The sequence below is a fragment of the Panonychus citri genome, unplaced genomic scaffold (assembly GCF_014898815.1).
Source record: "Panonychus citri isolate SS breed McGregor unplaced genomic scaffold, ASM1489881v1 Contig00050, whole genome shotgun sequence".
NCBI lineage: Eukaryota > Metazoa > Arthropoda > Arachnida > Trombidiformes > Tetranychidae > Panonychus > Panonychus citri.
Window position 1 is genome coordinate 558,533 of NW_026515455.1, and position 19,929 is coordinate 578,461.

General features: G+C 33.9%; 3 protein-coding genes across 3 annotated transcripts in view; all 3 read right to left on the bottom strand.

Annotated features, from left to right (window-relative positions):
- LOC128385667 (synapsin-like) overlaps positions 1-19,929 on the bottom strand; it is a gene marked incomplete at its 5' end in the record, with an annotated part of 38,302 nt that overhangs the window by 10,297 nt on the left and 8,076 nt on the right. The gene's annotated exons all lie outside the window — the stretch shown is intronic.
- LOC128385731 (uncharacterized) lies at positions 105-2,538 on the bottom strand. The gene has a single exon (XM_053344630.1). The coding sequence runs from the start codon at positions 1,758-1,760 to the stop codon at positions 666-668; it is 1,095 nt and encodes a 364-aa protein (XP_053200605.1). The 5' UTR covers positions 1,761-2,538; the 3' UTR covers positions 105-665.
- LOC128385732 (uncharacterized) lies at positions 3,477-5,033 on the bottom strand. Its single transcript, XM_053344631.1, has 3 exons — positions 3,915-5,033; positions 3,777-3,866; positions 3,477-3,707 (listed from the first exon to the last, which is right to left on the bottom strand). Exon 1 carries the CDS (start codon positions 4,976-4,978, stop codon positions 4,028-4,030), a length of 951 nt encoding a protein of 316 aa, XP_053200606.1. The 5' UTR covers positions 4,979-5,033; the 3' UTR covers positions 3,477-3,707; positions 3,777-3,866; positions 3,915-4,027.

Sequence of the window (19,929 nt, forward strand, 5' to 3'; positions counted from 1 at the left end):
ATAAGCATCATTTCAATCAAATGATGGTCACAATTCATATCATCTTTTAACTATTACATTTCAAGCCAAACAGGCAACACATAAATATACTTAATATACAGAATACAGAATTTGAGAAACGCGGTTCAATTCTGATATTCTGGTTATTTATTGTTCTCGAAAATATTACATTGAAATTAAATAAATACATGTAATTTAAAATATACATGAGTTCAAATTCGGGTTTCGCAAAATTGAATAAAGTTTGAGAGTGATAGAAATGACAATTCAAATTGTTACTTGCCTCGCCATAACTGAATTGAGATTTACGACCAAGAGCATAATCATGCTTGCGTTTTCGAGGATAAACTTTAATCGAGACAGAAAGATATTCTAATGAATCTATTCAAGGAACTCTGAACATAAATTTACTCACAAAAATTGTGGTTTGTTTTTCAAATATGAACCAATCACCGACAACAACACAAATATCAGGGTACATGAGACGATCAAGTAGCACCATCGTCTAACCAATTCAATCAATAATAGTAAATTATCAAAATTAATCTTAATTCACTTAGTTGTCTTACCTTGAAACTCGTATCAATACGAGTTTTCGAGCGAATCAAAAGTTTTGTCAAAACGAAATGAAGATTTTGGGCCTAAATTAGATAACTAAAGGTCAGTTATTGAATATTTCTTTTGTTATCTCTCGAATTTACCTTTGAATGAAAATCTGCAGCTAAAAACATAATCGTACTAACGTTTGTCATCATAATAAACGCATCGATTGTAAGAAAATAAGAGAATGAATCTGAAATTATCGGTATGATTAAGCTCATGATTATGAATAAATCAGAAAGAAATGCACAGAAAATCATGAATAATAATGTACAGTATCTGAATTGGCTGATCAGTTTAACAAATTCATTAGAAAATTTGGTTGCTCGCTTGGTTAGAGTTTTAATCATGAAATCACGACTTAATTGCCCACCATGTTTGGAATATGATGAGCACAATCTAATCAAGCTCATAAGATCAAAGTAATTAGTGACAACAATGATAAGTAAATTTATTCCATTAACTGCTAATCCACATACGATTATGGTTACCGTTATAATCTCAGCAAAACACCAAAAACAAGATGAAATGAGCGAAAGTGAACTCGAAAATGTTGAAGGATCATTCAGTCTAATAAGAACGATAACTATAGGTACGATTGTATGTGCGAATTTGACCAGTCCTGTATACATTTTCATTGTCAAATAGAATCGGAATTTGTTAATGGTCACTTTCGATTGCGTGAAACTCAAATGATCAACTGAGAATCCATTTATTTGCATGACGATATATCGTTTAAGTAAAACGTAAGCACCTCGTTCTTCAATATAAAGTACATATTCTCGAAGTATAAGTAAAATTGTCAACCAAAGTGCCAAGAAAAATAAAACATAATCGTGATTCTCAATATTTAGATCACCAGCAATCATCCGATAGAAATGATCTTTGATGAATATTAAGCTAACGATTCTCAATAAAACGACACAATAAATTAATCGAAATAAATTGTGAAACAATTGAGTTTTGAATGATATCGGTTGGTCAAGTTTCTGTGAGAATCCTCGTCGAGAACTAAGAAATACAAATGAAAACCAATCAAGTTGATCGAGCAATCTGATTGTCTCATCAGTCACATTTTCTGGTGGATTGAATAAAGACTTAACATAAAGGTAAAAGGTCACCAGGTAACTTCTCAATCTTCTCAAATGATTGAAACTCATGGTCGTGGAGTAGAAATTTTCATCAATTTTAGATGTAATGTAAGTGATGAAGAAATCGAGGAATTAAACTATCTTTAAATAAGAAAATATTAAATCAGGATTTATAGACTAAATTGGATTTATTGTAGCACAATCCTAATACAAATTGATTATTGAACATTGATTTGATATTTTAAAGAAATTAAGTTAATGATCATAGAGAGCCCTGGATGGATCGTATCAATATGATTGATTGTTAGCCCCTGATAAGTCCTAATGGTTAGGGACAATAAAATTGACGTCTGAACTCAATTCTGAAATGAATACATAGTATTCCTTTGTCTATTCTATACTCAATTATAAGCTTATTAATATTCGATTGAAATTACGCAATAAAGTAATTGTCCTACTAATTTTTTCTTCAATGTTTATTTCTCTGACTCTTAGCAATCATTTTATCTCTATGTAATTTTTCATGGTTTATATCGGGTGACCGAAAATGAGTGAGTATCTTAAGAATGGTAGGTCCTAGAATAAAGTTTTAAACGTCATTGATCAAACATGGGTCTAAAACTTAAGGTTCGTGAGATACTCACTCATTTTCGGTCACTCGATACTATTAATGCTTATACTAGTGTCGTTGGACCAGTCAAAGGTTGTGGGGTCGGAGGAACTGCACCTCACGCTGCTAGTCCCAATAAAGCGCGTGAACATTCATTATTAACGAAAGATAGACCTCCTTTTGTTACACTTCTAAGTCTAGTTAGAGATGCTGCAGCTCGACTGCCCAATGGTGAAGGTACTCGAGCCGATATTTGTGAACTGTTGAAAGACTCTCAATATTTATTGCCTACTGTTTCCGAGCAGCAAGTTAATGCAATTGTAAGTGGAGCTTTGGATAGGTTACATTATGAGAAAGATCCATGTGTTAAATATGATGTTAATCGTAAAGTTTGGATTTATCTTCACCGAAATCGAACTGAAGAGGAGTTCGAGCGACTTCATGAAGTTCAAGTAGCTGCAGCAAAAGCGAAAAGAATTTTAAATAAAACTCAAAGGAAATCTTGTTCATCTTCACCTTCTCCTTCATCAATAACACAAACTCCTTCCATTTCAACTACAATTGGAAACTTTTCTAGAATTAATAATGTCACAAATGTCACAAATCTATCAGGTAAACCACAGCTCAGTGCCAAAGCAAACAAATCCGCCCTTGGTTCAGTACCCAAAACTGGTGAATCTCAATTTGAAACAAACTCATCAAATATTTTAAACACAACATCACCTCAACAATCAACATTATCACAACAACCTCAACAGCAAACAACTCAACTGTCATCTACATTAGCACCAACCATACCATTATTAACACCAGTCTCAGTATCGTCGATATCAACCCAAACCTCGATACCGACGCTGACATCGACTTGTGTATCAACTTTAGCTCCAACTTTAACATCGGTACCTGTGCAAACATCAACATCAACTCCAACGTTTTCATTTGTCACTTCGAGCCATCGACAATAGACTGTATTTGATTCCTTATTGTTGCCTAATTTTAATACAAATTGATTATTGATCATTGATTTGTTATTCAAGGAAATTAAATCATATTATTAATGATCAAAGATGTTTTGATGATTAAATTGTATCGATGAAATTGATTGATAGCCAAACTAAAACATTTTTATTTAATCATAATTTTTGAATTTGCTCAGTTACAATGATAACAATTAACACACAGAGGCAAGCATGATGCCATCTAAATACGAGTAATAACCAATTCGAATAGAATTATTTGATCAGAAAATTGGTTCGATTAGTTTTTCTTCGATCTTAAATCTCATGAATATGACACACACGTAATTGGAGATAAACGAGTAAATGATAAACAATACGCTAAGGTTCTACAACAGATCGAAAGTTACAAGTTAACAACATGACGAAACTTGCGCTTTTCAGGATGTACTTAAAAATTGGAATAACAAAAATTCAAATGAATATCGATTTAATCACAAACAATCAGTTTACACTTACGAAAACAATGAAATCTTTCTTAACTACCAACAGATCACCGACAGAAACTCCGTTTGATGGATTCAATAAACGATCAAGTAAACCTAGAGACTAACAATTGACATTAAAATAATTGACCTTCGATTGATACGCTCTTACCTTAAAATTAGTAACTAGACCATCGATTCTTGAAGTATACAAAAGCCTCGCTATATTTGTGTGCAGCTCTTGAGTCTATTAATATAAGCAATTGAGGTTCAGAACTCGATTATTTAAGTTTTCATATTTATTGTCAAGCTTCTCATTGTTACCTTGGAAACAAATCCCGCTGCTAAATAACCCGAAATCCCAGCAAAAATTAGTAATAAACCACCACACGCTATAATTTTAGAAAATACGACCGACACGATGGTAATAATCAGTCCAAAAAAAAGGTTGAAAGTTCCCAAAAGTGATCCTAACATAAGCAAGCTGAGCAAAGTATACTTAATATCAAAATAAACTAAATCCAATTCATTAAAAAATTTAATCGTTGAATAATTAATGAAACGCATACGCTGACAATCATTTGGTAATGTTAAATGCGATTTGCATAAATGATTCAATGAATTCAAGTCTAAATAGTAAATTAAAAGGACAATGAATTGATTGTGAAACTCCATGACTCCGCTGCAAAGATTGATTGTGGCGACCAGCGCTTCGATAATCAGCCAGAATGATGAAACAACCAACATACTAGATGAAAAAAGCTCCGGATTGAAAATTCTGACTAAAACTTGACCCAATACAACCGATATTGCTATTTTCGTTCCTCGTGTAAACATTTTGCTGAATAATATCAACAGTTTTGTGTTCGATTGAATCTGAGATTCACTCAATAGTCTGGATTGTGAAGCGGAATTGCTGATAATTTCGCTGATTCGACTGTACGATAAAATGAACTTTCCGTTCTCTTCAGCATATAATATGAATTCACGAACTGTGAACCCCAGAGTTATGAGAATTGCAGTAACAGAAACCAATTGGTCATGGTCGTTTATCCCAATTACCGGATCGGCGAGTATAGCTTGATAATCAGCCGTTTTACTGGTAACTATTAAGCGAGCAATTAATATTACAGATAACAAACGAAATAAATTGGTCAGAACTTTCAGTTTAGTTGGAATTGGATGAGCAAAGTTCTGTGAATACCCTCGACGGGTGATTAAAAGTAAATATGACATTTTCTCTAACTCTTTAAAATATTTAATTGCACAGGTAATATCATCATTTTCACCAGGTAAACCTAGTACTTGGTGTGATAATTGAAACAATTTATTGGAACCAATTTTAATCATCTTTCTAAATTTATCCATGTTGTCAGGTGAAGACTAAGTTTGATTAACAATCAACATCATATGAATCGACTTTTAGCTTCTCAATTCAATTGTATCTACACTTAGATTCATTGATTCGTATCATTTTATATGAAAAAATATATGATTCGAGTATCATTCTTACTAATACAATTAAATTAAATTATCAATACGTACAGCTTAATGATTTACTTTGTATCCACACGTTTATGTTGATCGATGATTGAATTATTAACTTTCAATATCGGTAAAATAATCAAATGAATTTCAGATTTACTCAAACTTTTCAGTATAATTTAGTATTGATTTAAGCCTGAACATCGATAATATCTCATTGATTTCAATAAACCTACAAGTTGATATGTGATGAACCAAGATAATACAAATGGACGCTAACAGTTCAATGTAAAGGCGATACCTGAGAAAGGGATTGTATCCTTACTTAGATTCCAGTAACTGATCGCAAGTTACAAGTCAACAGCATGATGAAACTTGCGCTTTCCAGGATGTACTTAAAAATTGGAATAACAAAAATTCAAATGAATATCGATTTAATCACAAACAATCAGTTTAAACTTACGAAAACAATGAAATCTTTCTTAACTACCAACAGATCACCGACAGAAACTCCGTTTGATGGATGCAATAAACGATCAAGTAAACCTAGAGACTAACAATGGACATTAGAACAATTGACCTTCGATTATCGATTGACAAGTTTTTACCTTAAAACTAGTTACATGATCACTCTTTGAATTATACAAAAGTCGTATTAAATGAGTATGTAGTTTTTGAGTCTGTTGACAATTAAAACACAGAATTAAATTAGAAAAGTTGATTAATTGATTGTTGACTGATCACCAATACCTTGAAATAAAATTCCGCAGCCAAATAGCCTGAAACGCTTAAGAAACCTATCAATAAAAATCTAAAAAAATCGAGTGCTAAAAAGGCTATAAAATGTCAATATTTTTTCGTGAAATCCAAGCTGAGATCTATTCAATTTTAGAAATAGTAAATTGTGCCCGATGATCAGTTCGTTGATACGACTCAACGTTAAAAAGTATCTTCCGTTTTCTTCAGCATTTAATATAAATTCACGAAGTAAAAAGGTCATAATGGTCGTTAATGCAACCAAAACAAGAATACATCGTGATGATTTTTTCCTATGACTGGATCAGCGATAATATTTTGATAATCGTTAGTATTTAAGGCGATGAGTATACGAGTAATCAATATGACAGTAATCAGACGAAACAAATTGTTGCAAATTTTCAATTTAATCGGAATTGGTTCAGTTAAATTCTGTGAATATCCTCGTCGAGTATTCAATAATAAATATGAAATTTTCTCTAATTGTTTGAAGTTTTCAGTTGTACAGGCAAAACTGTCACTTTCACCAGGTAAACCTGAGATTTTGTACGCTAATTGTAACAATTTAGCATAAAAAACTTTAATTATCTCCTTTAACATACTAATCATATTATAAGATCTGTCCATCTCCATTTGATTAATAAAAACTTTTATGAATTCGATACTTGGAGTCAATTGTGTCTACGACAATTTTATTGATTCCTATTCATCCATAATTAATGAGTTTGTAGAAAATGATAGATTAATCTATTAAAATTGATTAAATTAATCAATTTCAAGCATCAATGTTATCTTATAATCAAATTGAATCATTTTCCTTCAACGCTAACAATCAATGTTAAATTCAATCTCCTTGATGATTCACTCTGTTTGTAATTATCAACACGTTAATCGATAATTGAATTTTTTCACTTCAAATAGTAAAATAATCAAACATAATTCCAAATGAATTAAAGTATTGATTAGAATCGCAATCCAGGTATTGACAATATTTATTAATAATAGCACGTAAGTAAAGAGCAACCATGAAGATTCTCAATCATCAACGGATTTAGAATAATAAAGTCGTTGATTGCTAATCATTAATTAACAGGGTTGCGAAGGCTCAGAATGAAGTTTCAGTCGTTGATGAAATCGATTAACTGATCAATTGGATACAAAATTAGATTAGCTCATTAACTTTGTAAACAAATGAAAACAGAAAAGTTTAGTGAAAATGGTTAACCAGAAACTTGACACAAGTAAAGTTGTCATTTCATCAGGTAAATTATTTATCAACATAAAAAGTTAAATTAACCTGAATAAATAGTTAATCACATCATTGATTGCAATTGTTAAAATATCATATCCTTATAATGTCCTTGTCGAGTGATTGTCATTAACAAATTAAAATTAGCCGAGTAACTCGATTGTGATTAACGAATCGTCATTCTCTTCAGGTCATCTTAAGGATGGACAATCAACAAGAGACTTCGAACGATCGACGTTCAACTGAGTCAAATTACGAAGCATTTTTGACCTAAATCTCTGTTCGGTACAAAAGTTATTCCTTCCCTCGGGCTAAGTTTTCGGAAACAAAAATATCCCATAGAATCCTCGTAGTCTTGTTCATAATGTTCAATAATTAGGTTCAATCTTATTCTGAATATTATCTGGTCTTTTCATCTTCATTTGATTGATGAAAACTTGTAATTCTTTTAATATTTGAAGTCGATTGTGCCTTCCATAATTTTATTTACTCATATTCATTTATATTTTAATCTTTTTGCATAAAATGATAAATTGAATCAATTTTAATTGATTGATTGTTTCCTTAGATACATCAATCATCAAACCATAATAGAAATTGAAAAATTGATTTAGTTAATCTGCTTCTTTGAATGTAAAGATTTCAAAATCGATTGCATTATTATCATCATTACAATGTACTAATTAGACTTAATCAATAACTCTTAATCCTTTAACTTGGTCTCAATATCTTACATTGTTAGCTAATATCATGTTCATATACATGCATTGATTACTCGTATAAACTTGATGATAGTTAATTAATTGTGACTTTAATTACAGTGTTTTAGTGTCAAATCAGAATCAACTAACCTTTTAACACTTGAGTCTCATTATTTAGTTACCTAAGGAATTGAATTTTGATTTAGTCATCAACTAGTAACCATCGATAGGAATGTAATTAAGATTGATGAAACTGAATTAACTGTTATTGTAATCATCTGATAGAGATTACAAATTGATCTAATCGCTCATTTAAATAAATTGTTTCGATTTATACAATCGTACAATTGTTTATTGTGATTAATTAGGATGATTGTTTAAATAAAAAACTCGAATCTGATAAATTGGCAGAACAATTGATTTTCTGATGTACAGCCAAAGACTTTGAGTTTGCAACCACTTTCTTAATCATTCGCGCAATTAATGATAATCAAGTAAAGATAACTTTTGATACCTAATCAGTTGACCGATTTAAGACTATTTATGGTAACAATCTAATATCCCAACGATTAAATTGTTCACATTAATGGTTAATTGTTTGATCAATAAAAATTCAATTCACACCAATAAAACTACGATAATTAAATTAAACTTTGCACAAATCGTTGAACACAATCAATTTTTAACTTTTTATATTACAATTCATCATTAGTAGTAAGATGTGTCTAAACGTTAAAAAGGGAGGAGCTTAATGTTGTTAGGGGTGATGAATGAAAGTATAGGTGAATACCAAATGTTAATGAAGGAAAAAAGCTTAAATAAAGCTAAAGGCTAAGTTTTAAAAGAAAAGTGCAAGATTAAGTTAAGCCAATGGAAAAAGTTAAAATAAAGAAAAGTGATTAAGTTCCAAAGGATTATAATCAAATTAAGGTAAGTTAAGAACCCGAAAAAAGAAAAAAGAAAAGACAATTAAAGTTTTAATTTTCAAATTTAATTTTTATTTGAAGGAAGCAAAGTTATAATTCGAAGACGCTTGGGACACTGAATGAGCTCGAAAGAGTCATTATGTGCGCGCTTCTTACAGGGGGAGAAGTGAATAACTTGAGGGATGATAGGGAGAGTTCGGGTTGGGGTTTTCTTGATGGGAGTGGAGTGGAGGGGAACAGGTGAAGCCGGTGAATATGATGATGATGGAGATGACTCGATCCCAATCTCTGAGTGATCAGAGACTGTGGACCAGTCACTCTCATGGGTGGAGATGGAGGAAAAGGATGACATTGGGCCAAGGGAAGTAGAGGAGATAGAGTCAAGGGTGATGGAGACAGAGGGATCGGTGATGGTGGAGTAGTTGGGGTCGGTCATGGTCGAGTCAAGGGTGATGGTCGAGTCAAGAGTGATGGTCGAGTCAATGGTGATGGTGGTCGTGGATGCTGGTTCTGGTTCAGGTTCGGGTTCAGGTTCGGGTTCAGGTTCAGCTGCTGAGGTTGGATCCTGACCATAAAAGTCAATCATCTGATCCGCTGCTTCCACCAGATAAGATGAGGCTGCAGCTGGATCCCCATTCTCATCAATTGAGACACGAAGAGAGTTGAGGAGGTTGATCACCTCGGCCAAGGGAACAGACCCTTGCAGACTGTATGGGTCTGCAAGGGCTGCCCTTCTAGTGGCGTCGAGGGATCGAGCCACGACCGAAGGAGCATAATGGTGGCTTAGTGGTGGTGAAGGAGAGACTGGAGCGGCAGCAGGAGCTATCGGGCCAAAGAGGTCGGCAAAGGTAGCCGAAGACATGATGAGGGAAGCAAGATTGGAGGGTGATGGAGGTAGAGAAGACATATTGAGAGCGAGAGAGAGTATAAGAGAGTAAGAGTAAGAGAGTAAGAGTAAGAGTAAGAGAGTGAGAGTAAGAGTAAGAGCAAGAGCAAGAGCAAGAGATAGATGAATACTGACAATCTTTACTGTTCAAGATCTTGGGTTTTATACTCAGAAATGCTCACTCGTTAAACTCCACCTCTTGTCTTCCATCTCACTCGTAGAGCTCCCTTTCCTATCTCCCTCCCATAGTAAAGCAAAAAGACTCTCTCTCACTTGTTAGTACAGTGGAAGCTGAAGTATCATCTTCATCTTATAATCTGTTTTAAGTTAATCTCTTTACTAGAAGAATGAAAAAAGAGAAAATTGGAAGAGATAAACTTTTTAAAAATAATCTTTTTAAGAAAGTTAATCTTCTCGAAATTAATCTTTTCAGAGTTAATCTTTTTTAAACCTAATCTATTGAAAAGCAGTAAAATGTATTGAAAGCAATGAAAGTGAATGGGAGTTAATCTTTTTCTATTGAAATGTACTGAAGTCATAGAAACAATCATCTTTATCATCCTTCAGCATTTACTGCATGCTATTTACTATAGTATATTCAGTTTACTTTCAACATTCAAAACAATCACAACAGAATCAACAGAACCAACAGAATCAACAACACAACAATCAACAATTAACAATCAACACAACAATTAACAATCAACACAACAATTAACAATCAACAACAATCAACAATCAACAGAATCAACAATCAACACAATCAACACAATCAACACAATCAACACAATCACAACAATTAACAATCAACAACAATTAACAACAATCAACAATCAACAATCAACAGAATCAACAATTAACAACAATCAACAATCAACAATTAACAATTAACAATTAACAATCAACACAACAGTAACCATAGTAACCCGTAACCATAGCAACCACACCAACATTCAAAAGGTAAAAAAAGTCTCCACCCCCTTTTCTTTTTCTTATTTTTCTCTATCTAAGTTACCATTAAGGTTCTATGGGTTTAATTTTCCCGCCTTTTTTTATAAACAATCTCAAAAAATTTTCGGCTGCAAGTCCAACTCACTGCGCTGATTAATATAGGCTAGCAAAGTTATAATGAAACTTTTTTTTCAAGCGACTTAGTTTTTAACTTAGAAATTTACCATGTATTCTCTATGGGGAATTTTGCATGTATTCTCTATGGGGAATTTTACATGTATTGTCTATGGGGGATTTTACATGTTAGTTTTTTTTTTCCTAATATTAACACTTTTCTTTATCACCAGTTAACATGGACTTAACACGAGCCTTCCAAATTCTAAATGAGGAAATGGAGCAAGAATACGATGAAATCTGCAGAAGATTTGTGATTCCAGATAACCAAAATTGCGCTGATTCGATAAACCATGGACTTGATGCTTGTATGGAATGTGATGAAGACGACGAGATATGTAAAAACTACTATGTTAAAAACGATGAAGAAGAACTAGATATGTATATGGAAAATCAAGACGATGATGACATATGTATCAACTTAGGGATAGAAGGTGAAACAGAAGCAGAGGAGGTTAGTATGTTAGATTTATCAGCTACTGGTGTGATTAATGAAATAGCGACAGGACAAATCCTTTCTCAATCAATTCAGAAGCAACCGGATGCTATTTATTATACTGATAACCATTCTAGCAGTTCTGGTTCTACATCTCTTGTACACTCTTGTGCTTCCAATGAACAATATGATGTCGGTCACTCATCTCAAGATATAGCGCAATCAACTCATCGCTCTTCATCGTCTTCTACTTCAAGCTCATGTTCAACTTGCGATACATGTTCAACTTGCAACTCTTCACAGTCTTCGTCTTTCTCTTCAAGCTCATGTTCAACTTGCGATACATGTTCAACTTGCAACTCTTCACAGTCTTCGTCTTTCTCTTCAAGCTCATGTTCAACTTGCGATACATGTTCAACTTGCAACTCTTCACAGTCTTCGTCTTTCTCTTCAAGCTCATGTTCAACTTGCAACTCTTCACAGTCTTCGTCTTTCTTCAAGCTCATGTTCAACTTGCGATACATGTTCAACTTGTAACTCTTCACAGTCTTCGTCTTTCTCTTCAACTTGCGCTCAAGACAACACTTCCAGATCTAAACAAGATTTTTCTCAACAGGGAGGTGGTCAAGGTGATGATTCTATTCTTCATTCAAGACCAAGGGAAAGAGAAATAGAGTTTGAGATTGTAGATGAACAGCCATGGAGAACAAATGCGAACTTCCATTCAATGACCAAACTTCTTCGCGCTAGGCTCAACAACAACTGCTCGTCCGGTGTTGATATTTCGCGCTTATCGCACGCAATAGATACAGCCTATGAAAGATTTGTTTCCAAACTGATAGAAGATGCCAATTCAAATGACAGGATCTTTATAACATTTCGTAATCCGCAAGAAAACCGTGAACTTTATGTCTCATTCCTCAAGAAAAACTTCAATCCACAGGAGTTTCTTGATAGAGCCTATGCACTAGCACAATCAGCAGGAAATTTCCTAGATGATGGAGTTTTTGAAATAAAAGTTCAAATAGTCAAGTCCATTTCAGGAGGAGCAAGGGCAAGGGTTTCGAAACTCTTATCAGGCGCTGAGAGAGCACAAAAGAAGAGAAGTGTTTTCTTGATTACAAATGATGACTACAAGTGTGGATACATGGCTATTGCTGCTGGGAAAGCTTACGTCGATGAAGTTATATGTAAAGACAATAAACAATTCTGGGATAGCTTAAGACGATCTAAAAATAAACAAGTTGCTCTAGCCGCAAATTTATTCATGAACATGCAAGTAGATGTTAGTTCACCATTGGACATACAGAAAATTTCCGAGATTCAAAGCTTACTACCATCTTATCAAATTGTCGTTATTGATCAAAAGACACAATTGAAACTGTTTTCCGGCACTGATGTTGAACATAAAATTGTTTTAGAATACAGCGAACCACCACACTTCAACCTCATCACATCAATAACTGGGTACATGGACTGTGACTATTTTTGTTTCAATTGTTGGGCTAAAACCAGCAAAGATACACATTATTGTAAAGGATCATGTAAAAAATGTCGTTCAGTTAAGGCATGTGTATTCATCCAAAGAATTACTTGCAGTGAGTGTAATGTTGATTTGAATTCTCAACACTGCTTTGATCAGCATAAACAGAATGGTGTTTGTGGTCGCATTAGAAAATGTTTTACCTGCTGGGTTCAATATGACACAACAGCAGGTGATCATGTTTGTGATGTTTATACTTGCAATTTCTGTGATGTAGGCTACCGTGCAAGCCCACACTACTGTCATGTCAAACCAGCAAACCTCGAACATCTCATCGACGATGACGTAAAACCATGGATATTAATTTGTTATGACATAGAATCAATGCAGATCACCAAGACAGACAATACAAATATCCTGACACATCAGCCAAATTTGTTGATAAGCAGGACAATGTGCACATCATGTACTGATGAAAAAACTTTAGTAAGGAACCTTAGAGATTGTGAAATGTGTGGTGATGAAGAACATGTATGGTATGGAACAGAGTGTGTCGAACAATTTTGTAATTATCTCTATGATAAGATGCTTCCTCGAACTGCAGCTGAAGATGACTCAAGAACCGCCATCCAGATAAAGGTTATTGCACATAATCAAAGAGGATATGATGGTCATTTCATTATGCAAGACTTTTTCAAAAGGAAATTTTTACTAGTCCCAAATGTCATCATGTCTGGGTCAAAAATTCTTTACTCACAGATGGAGAATATAAAGTTCATTGACTCTTTGAGTTTGTTTATGCAGCCTCTTTCATCCCTCTGCAAATCCTTTAACATCAAAGAAATGAAGAAGGGATATTTTCCACATAAGTTCAACACACCAGAAAATCAGCATTATGTTGGAGTGTTTCCAGCTATCGATTTTTATGACCCACTCTCCTCAAACCGACGCAGAAGGCTGAACTTGAAAAATGGTATTATGAGACTATAAAGACTGACCCAGTATTCAATTTTAAGACTGAGATTATTGAATACTGCAGATCAGATGTCCTCATACTTCAAACAGCAATTATGCGTTTCATTGACTTGTTTAAATCGATCACTGGACTTAACCCAATAACTAGAAGTTTCACGTTAGCTTCAGTAGCGATGGAGGTCTTTAGAGCTCGCATGCTTCCAGCATTTACCCTTGGAGTCACTCCTCTTTCAGGATATGCTGAGAGAAAACAGTCGACTAAAGGCGCTGCGTGGTTAGATTTAATGCAAAAAGATCTTCGAACAAAAATCAGAAGAGAATGGAGGCTTGGACCTTTTTACGCAGACGGATTTATTCCAAGTAATAATACTGTATTTGAATTTTGGGGATGTTATTACCATGGATGTCCTGCATGCTACCCGGATAGGTCAACGATAGTTACAATGAATGACGAAGAACTAACGGTTGAATCATTATACCAAAGAGTCTTGCTCAAAAAAGAATATTATCAGCATAGAGGTTATCTTCTTCATGAGATCTGGGAACACGAGTTTGATGAGAGAGAAAGATATACCAGCTCTCGTATCTCATACTACAATCAGATAAAACAAGTAGGGTCAATAAATATCCGCGAAAGCTTTTATGGGGGTAGAACAAATAACATCAAGTTCTTTCATCAATGCAGTTCAGATGAAGTAATCAGATATTTAGATTTCACATCATTATATCCATTCGTCTTGCGTGAATATGACTATCCACTCGGACATCCTTTCCTCATCCAAGAAGATTTTCGAGATATCGGGAGTTACTTTGGATTCATCAAATGTAAAGTACTTCCACCTACCAAGCTAAACATTGGGGTCCTGCCGATGAGAATATCCAAGAAGTTATTATTTCCCTTGTGTATGAAGTGTGCAGTCGAAAACATTCAAACATCATGCACACATTCACCTGAGGAGAGAGTTATGACAAGCACTTGGACTAGCATCGAACTCCAAGAAGCTGTTAAATATGGCTATAAAATCATGAAGATCTATCAAGTTCTCAATTATCGGAAGACTCCACATTCAGGTACACTTTTTTCAGAGTATGTAAAAATGTGGCTCAAAATAAAACAAGAGTCTAGTGATTGGCCTTCATGGGTTACCAATGAATTCGATAAACAAAAATACATCAATGACTACAAAGCAGCTGAAGGTGTTGAGTTGGATCCAAATTCTATCGAGAAGAATCCTGGAAGGCGAAGCATCGCAAAGCTTATGTTGAACAGTTTTTGGGGTAAACTAGCGCAAACTGCAAATTTACCGAAAACAAGCTTTGTAAGAAACTACGCTGATCTATGGGGTATCGTTTCTGATGAGCAAAATGAGATTCTGGGTATGCATGAACCTTCTGAAGAAGTTATTATGCTGCAACATCGTTTTATTGAGTCAGCTAAGGAGAAAATTTCGCCTGGAAAGACTAATATTGCAGTCGCTAGTTTTGTCACAGCATACGCACGTAGAGAGCTTTTTCGTTTGATACAACGTATCGAGTCACATCGACAAGGTAGAGTTCTCTATTTTGACACCGATTCAGTTGTGTTTGTAGAGAAAACTGGTGATCCGAAAATTCAATGCGGAGACTATCTTGGTCAATTGACAGATGAGATTGAACCTGGCTGGAAATGTAATCTTTTTGTTTCATTAGGCCCAAAAAACTATGCATACCAAGTCATAAACTCTCAAGAAGATACTAAAAGTATAATAAAAGTAAAAGGGATACGACTCACATCCAAGGCATTAGACATCATAACTACACAGAAACTTCTTGAAATGGCGCATTCTTACATAGGAGGTGACCAACAAAGAGTTAACATAACACAAAGTAACATCGTATCAGACAAGTTTACACATACAGTTGAAACACGGAATTTTGAGAAAATCTACAGGGCAGTCTCCGAAAAAAGACGAATAATTGGTAATGATACACGCCCTTTTGGCTATGTAGATTGATTTTTTAAAAACTCTAAATAAAAAAGAATAAAAATTATTATTTGCGTTAAACTTTTATTTATAGAAAGACTATAATCTGTCTGAAAAAGCAAGATAAAAGGTCAAATTAGGATTCATATGCATGTATTTAGATAGGTTTAACATGTATAATGAGGCGTGTCTTTGTTTCACAAAAGGCAGATGAGAGGGAAAAAGAGGCGTTGAAAAAGTATAAGAAAGCACAACTAAAGATTGAAAAGGGCGTTTTCATTGCTAAAGAAAACTGGTTTTACATCTATTTTTGCGCATGTTTGAAATTATTTCCATCAAGTGGTATAAAAGAAGAGTCTTGTCACAGTATTTTTATTTTCAGTCTAACTCTCCAACTGATAACATCAATTTTTTCTAGAAAAAACAACAAACAAAAAAAAACTACATCATCGAAATGGATTTCTCAAAATTTTCAGTACCTGTCTCAAAAACTAATGGTGAAGCTTCTGAAAAATACATCAGAAAGCCAACCCCATTTGTTAAAATAAACTCAAAGTCAGGTGACTACACAAGATTCACCTTAACTGATACCTCGTTCAGGTTCAAAATTGACGAAAAATGGTACAACTCAATCATTGCTTATCTCGCTGCTAACAAGGATCTTAAAAAGATCGAATTCAATGATATTCTCACTGCTTATTTAGCCAAGTTCCGGGCATGTTGGGAGTTGAAACGCCTATTAATTGCTACAGGTAACACTATCCTAATATATTGCGATGCAGAAGATAAAACATTATCTTGTGGATTCGATCAAGATGACACAAATGCTGATATGCCACACAACTGGACAGGTAAAAACCTTCTTGGATACGTTTTGATGCAATTAAGATGTGAACTCAAGGAGGACTGGAAGGTAGAAAATCTGTCTGGAGATGGTAACGTCATCAAACGAAAAACCAATGAATAATTTTCATAATATATATAAAGAATAACAAAAAAGTTTTGATGTAACAACTTTCATTTATAAAATTATTCAATTAAAATAAAAATGGTTTCAGAAAATAACTCTTATTTTACTTTTATTCACCCTTTCACGTGTATGGTTGCAGGCCCAACATCAAGTGGGAAGACTGTACTTGTTAAGTCTTTAATTGATAATCATAGATTCACATTTTCGAAACTTAAGTCAAATCCTAAGATTGTATGGTGTCATGGGCAAATGCAGGAAAGCTATAGTGAGAGCGACAGTATAATTGAATATCACGAAGGTTTGATTGAAGATCCTAGTAATTATGATTTGATTGTTGTTGATGATCTTATGAATGAACTAGGAGGAGATAATAGACTTCTAAATTTATTTACTAAAGGTAGTCATCATCTCCACATAAGTGTTATATTCATAGTACAAAACATTTTCCACCAGGGTAAACACATGCGGAATAAGCTTGAATTGTCAATACTTGGTACTGATGAAAAATCCTAGAGACAAATCACAAATACACTGCTTAGCTAGACAAATATATCCAACCAAGAGCGCAAGACTGATAAAAGCGTATGAAGATGCAACTAAGCAACCATTCAGCTATTTAAAGATTGATCTTACACCAAGAACTCCAGATCATTTGCGAGTTCAGACCAACATAGTTCGAAAGGAAGCCAAACATAACATCATCATTTATGAAATATGATTTCACAAGAATTATCCGACTGTTTACCCATTATTCACCTCTACATGAAGTTGAAAGGGAAAAAGCTACGACAGGACTTTCTAGCAGACCAATTCAAACAGGACTCAAAATATATAAAGCAATCCATGAGATCGTTATGAATGTTGTACACCAGAATCTACCTCTTCCTGATGACGTTAAACCAAAGTTACGAAGACACAAGCGCGCAATAGTTGATTTCATCCATGACAAAAATAAAAAGAGACATAAAAAACATCTGATACAATCTGGTGGATATCTACACTATCTTATTCCTGCTGCTATACAATTGATAGACACAATAATATCCAATGGAAGTAATAAAGAAAACTTACCAAATGAATGATACTGAGACCTCTCAATTACCAATGAAAGGTTCAGGAATTGTAACAGCTAAAACTTCGAGTGATAAAATAAAATTGATTACTCATATAGCTTTGAAATTTGCATTACGTAATTATTATGACGCCAATAATAGGCTGTTATTCAACGATAAGGTCATTGCTGATAGTGATTTAATTGATCTTTAGGCCCTCACAAACCAGAGTAAACTTCCTAAATACATAAATGAATTTTATTTTACTAAAAAATGTGATGTTGATTCTTCGCTGATAAAAATGATAAAATCAGAAGAAAACTCAAGCATATGGCAATTAGTAAAACTGATTATCCTCCTGATCAAATTTTCGAACCAATTGTGTTAACAGACATACAAAGAAATGGTGATTTATGTAAAGAAGTTGGAAGAAAACCTCAAAAAAACCGAGGAAAAACTACAAAAACCCGAACAAAAAGCCAAAGCTAAAGCTGAACCTGAAGTTATTACACCAGCTGATAAACAATATAGGAAAAGAATATACAACCTCAGATCATATGGAAATTGGACAATCCCAAAAGGAAATACTTTCCAACATCTATTACCAACCGAATAATCCAGCAGGTTTTGCTTCGTCATTAAAACTTTTCAATGCCGCTAAGAAAGAGATTCCTAGTCTAACACATGAGCAGGTTAAGAGATGGTTAAAAAGTCAACTTACTTACACTCTACACGCGCAAGCTAGAAGAAAGTTCGTAAGAAACCCTATTATCGTTAGCAAAATAGATGAACAATGGGAGGCTGATCTTGTTGAAATGCAAGAATTTTCACGCCAGAATAATGGCCAGAAATATATCTTAACAGTAATTGACTGTTTCAGCAAATATGCTTAAGCGGGCACTTTCTAATAAATCAGCAAAGTCCATTTCGGATGCTTTCAAAGATATTCTATCTACACGAACACCTGCTGCTTTACGAACTGATAAGGGAAAGGAATTTATTAACAAAACATTTCAAGATCTTCTTTCATCAAAAAATATCAGATATTATTCATCGAACAATCCTGATATAAAATGTGCTATAGTTGAACGATTTAATAGAACACTGAAAACTCGAATGTTTCGATATTTCACTTAAAAGGACGAGAAAATTTATTGATGTATTACATGAGCTAATGATTGCCTATAATGGAAGTTTGCATAGATCAATTGGCATGGCACCGAAAGATGTAAATGATGAAAACTCGAACTCCATTTTCGAAAAACTTTATGGAAAAAAATCATTACGAGAAATTTATCAGGGAACACCCCTCATACATAAGATTGATGTTGGAGATGAAGTGCGAATGAAGTATAAGTTAGGACCGTTTGAAAAGGGATTCTACCCGAATTGGAGTGATCATGTATACAAAATTTCATCGGTGGATAGAACAAATAAAAAAGCAATTTTCACACTAGATGGTTATGATGGAACCAAAATAGAGAATAGAAAATTTTATGAGGAAGAGTTACAGAAAGTCCATGCAGAGGTACATCGTATTGAGAAAATATTGAAAAGACGATTATATAAAGGAAAGCCACAATACTTTGTTAAATGGTTAGGATATTCTGCAACTTACAATTCATGGATAGATGCACAAGCGATAACAACAATATCACAATAATGAATGCTGAAATGTTTACGTTTACCATGCAAATTGTAACGCTTTTTTGTGTTGTTATTGCCTCACTTCTCAATCTTTCTCTTGGGATGGGAGATCAAAAGTTATGGCTGACTTTGCTTACAATGTCTCTAGGATGTATACTTCAACTCCAAAATTCTCCAAAAATTCCTTGATGAGCCGTAATGCAAGTGAAAGTGATATAAAGCGCTCAATAAATATTTGATCAATTAAATTTTTTGTTTTAAAGAAAATGCCTAATTCGTTTTATGTTTCACTTCCTAGTAATGTCTTTACTTATGAAAAAAATAAAATTTCTGATTATATAACATATCTTCCTAAACCATTGAATTTGTCTGATGATTATCATGTGGCTCTAACAGAGTTATCGTACACTAAAAGTTGGTATAATGTTCAACAAAACTCATTATTCACACTTCATGACACTAGATCAATCATTTTACAAAAACCGGGTATAGCTCCAGGGTGGTATAAGAACATCCATGATTTGATAAAAGC

Excerpts from the sequence above, each read along its gene's own strand:
- LOC128385732 (XM_053344631.1), bottom strand. The coding sequence starts at position 4,978 with ATGTCATATTTACTTTTAATCACCCGTCGAGGGTATTCACAGAACTTT.
- LOC128385731 (XM_053344630.1), bottom strand. The coding sequence starts at position 1,760 with ATGAGTTTCAATCATTTGAGAAGATTGAGAAGTTACCTGGTGACCTTT.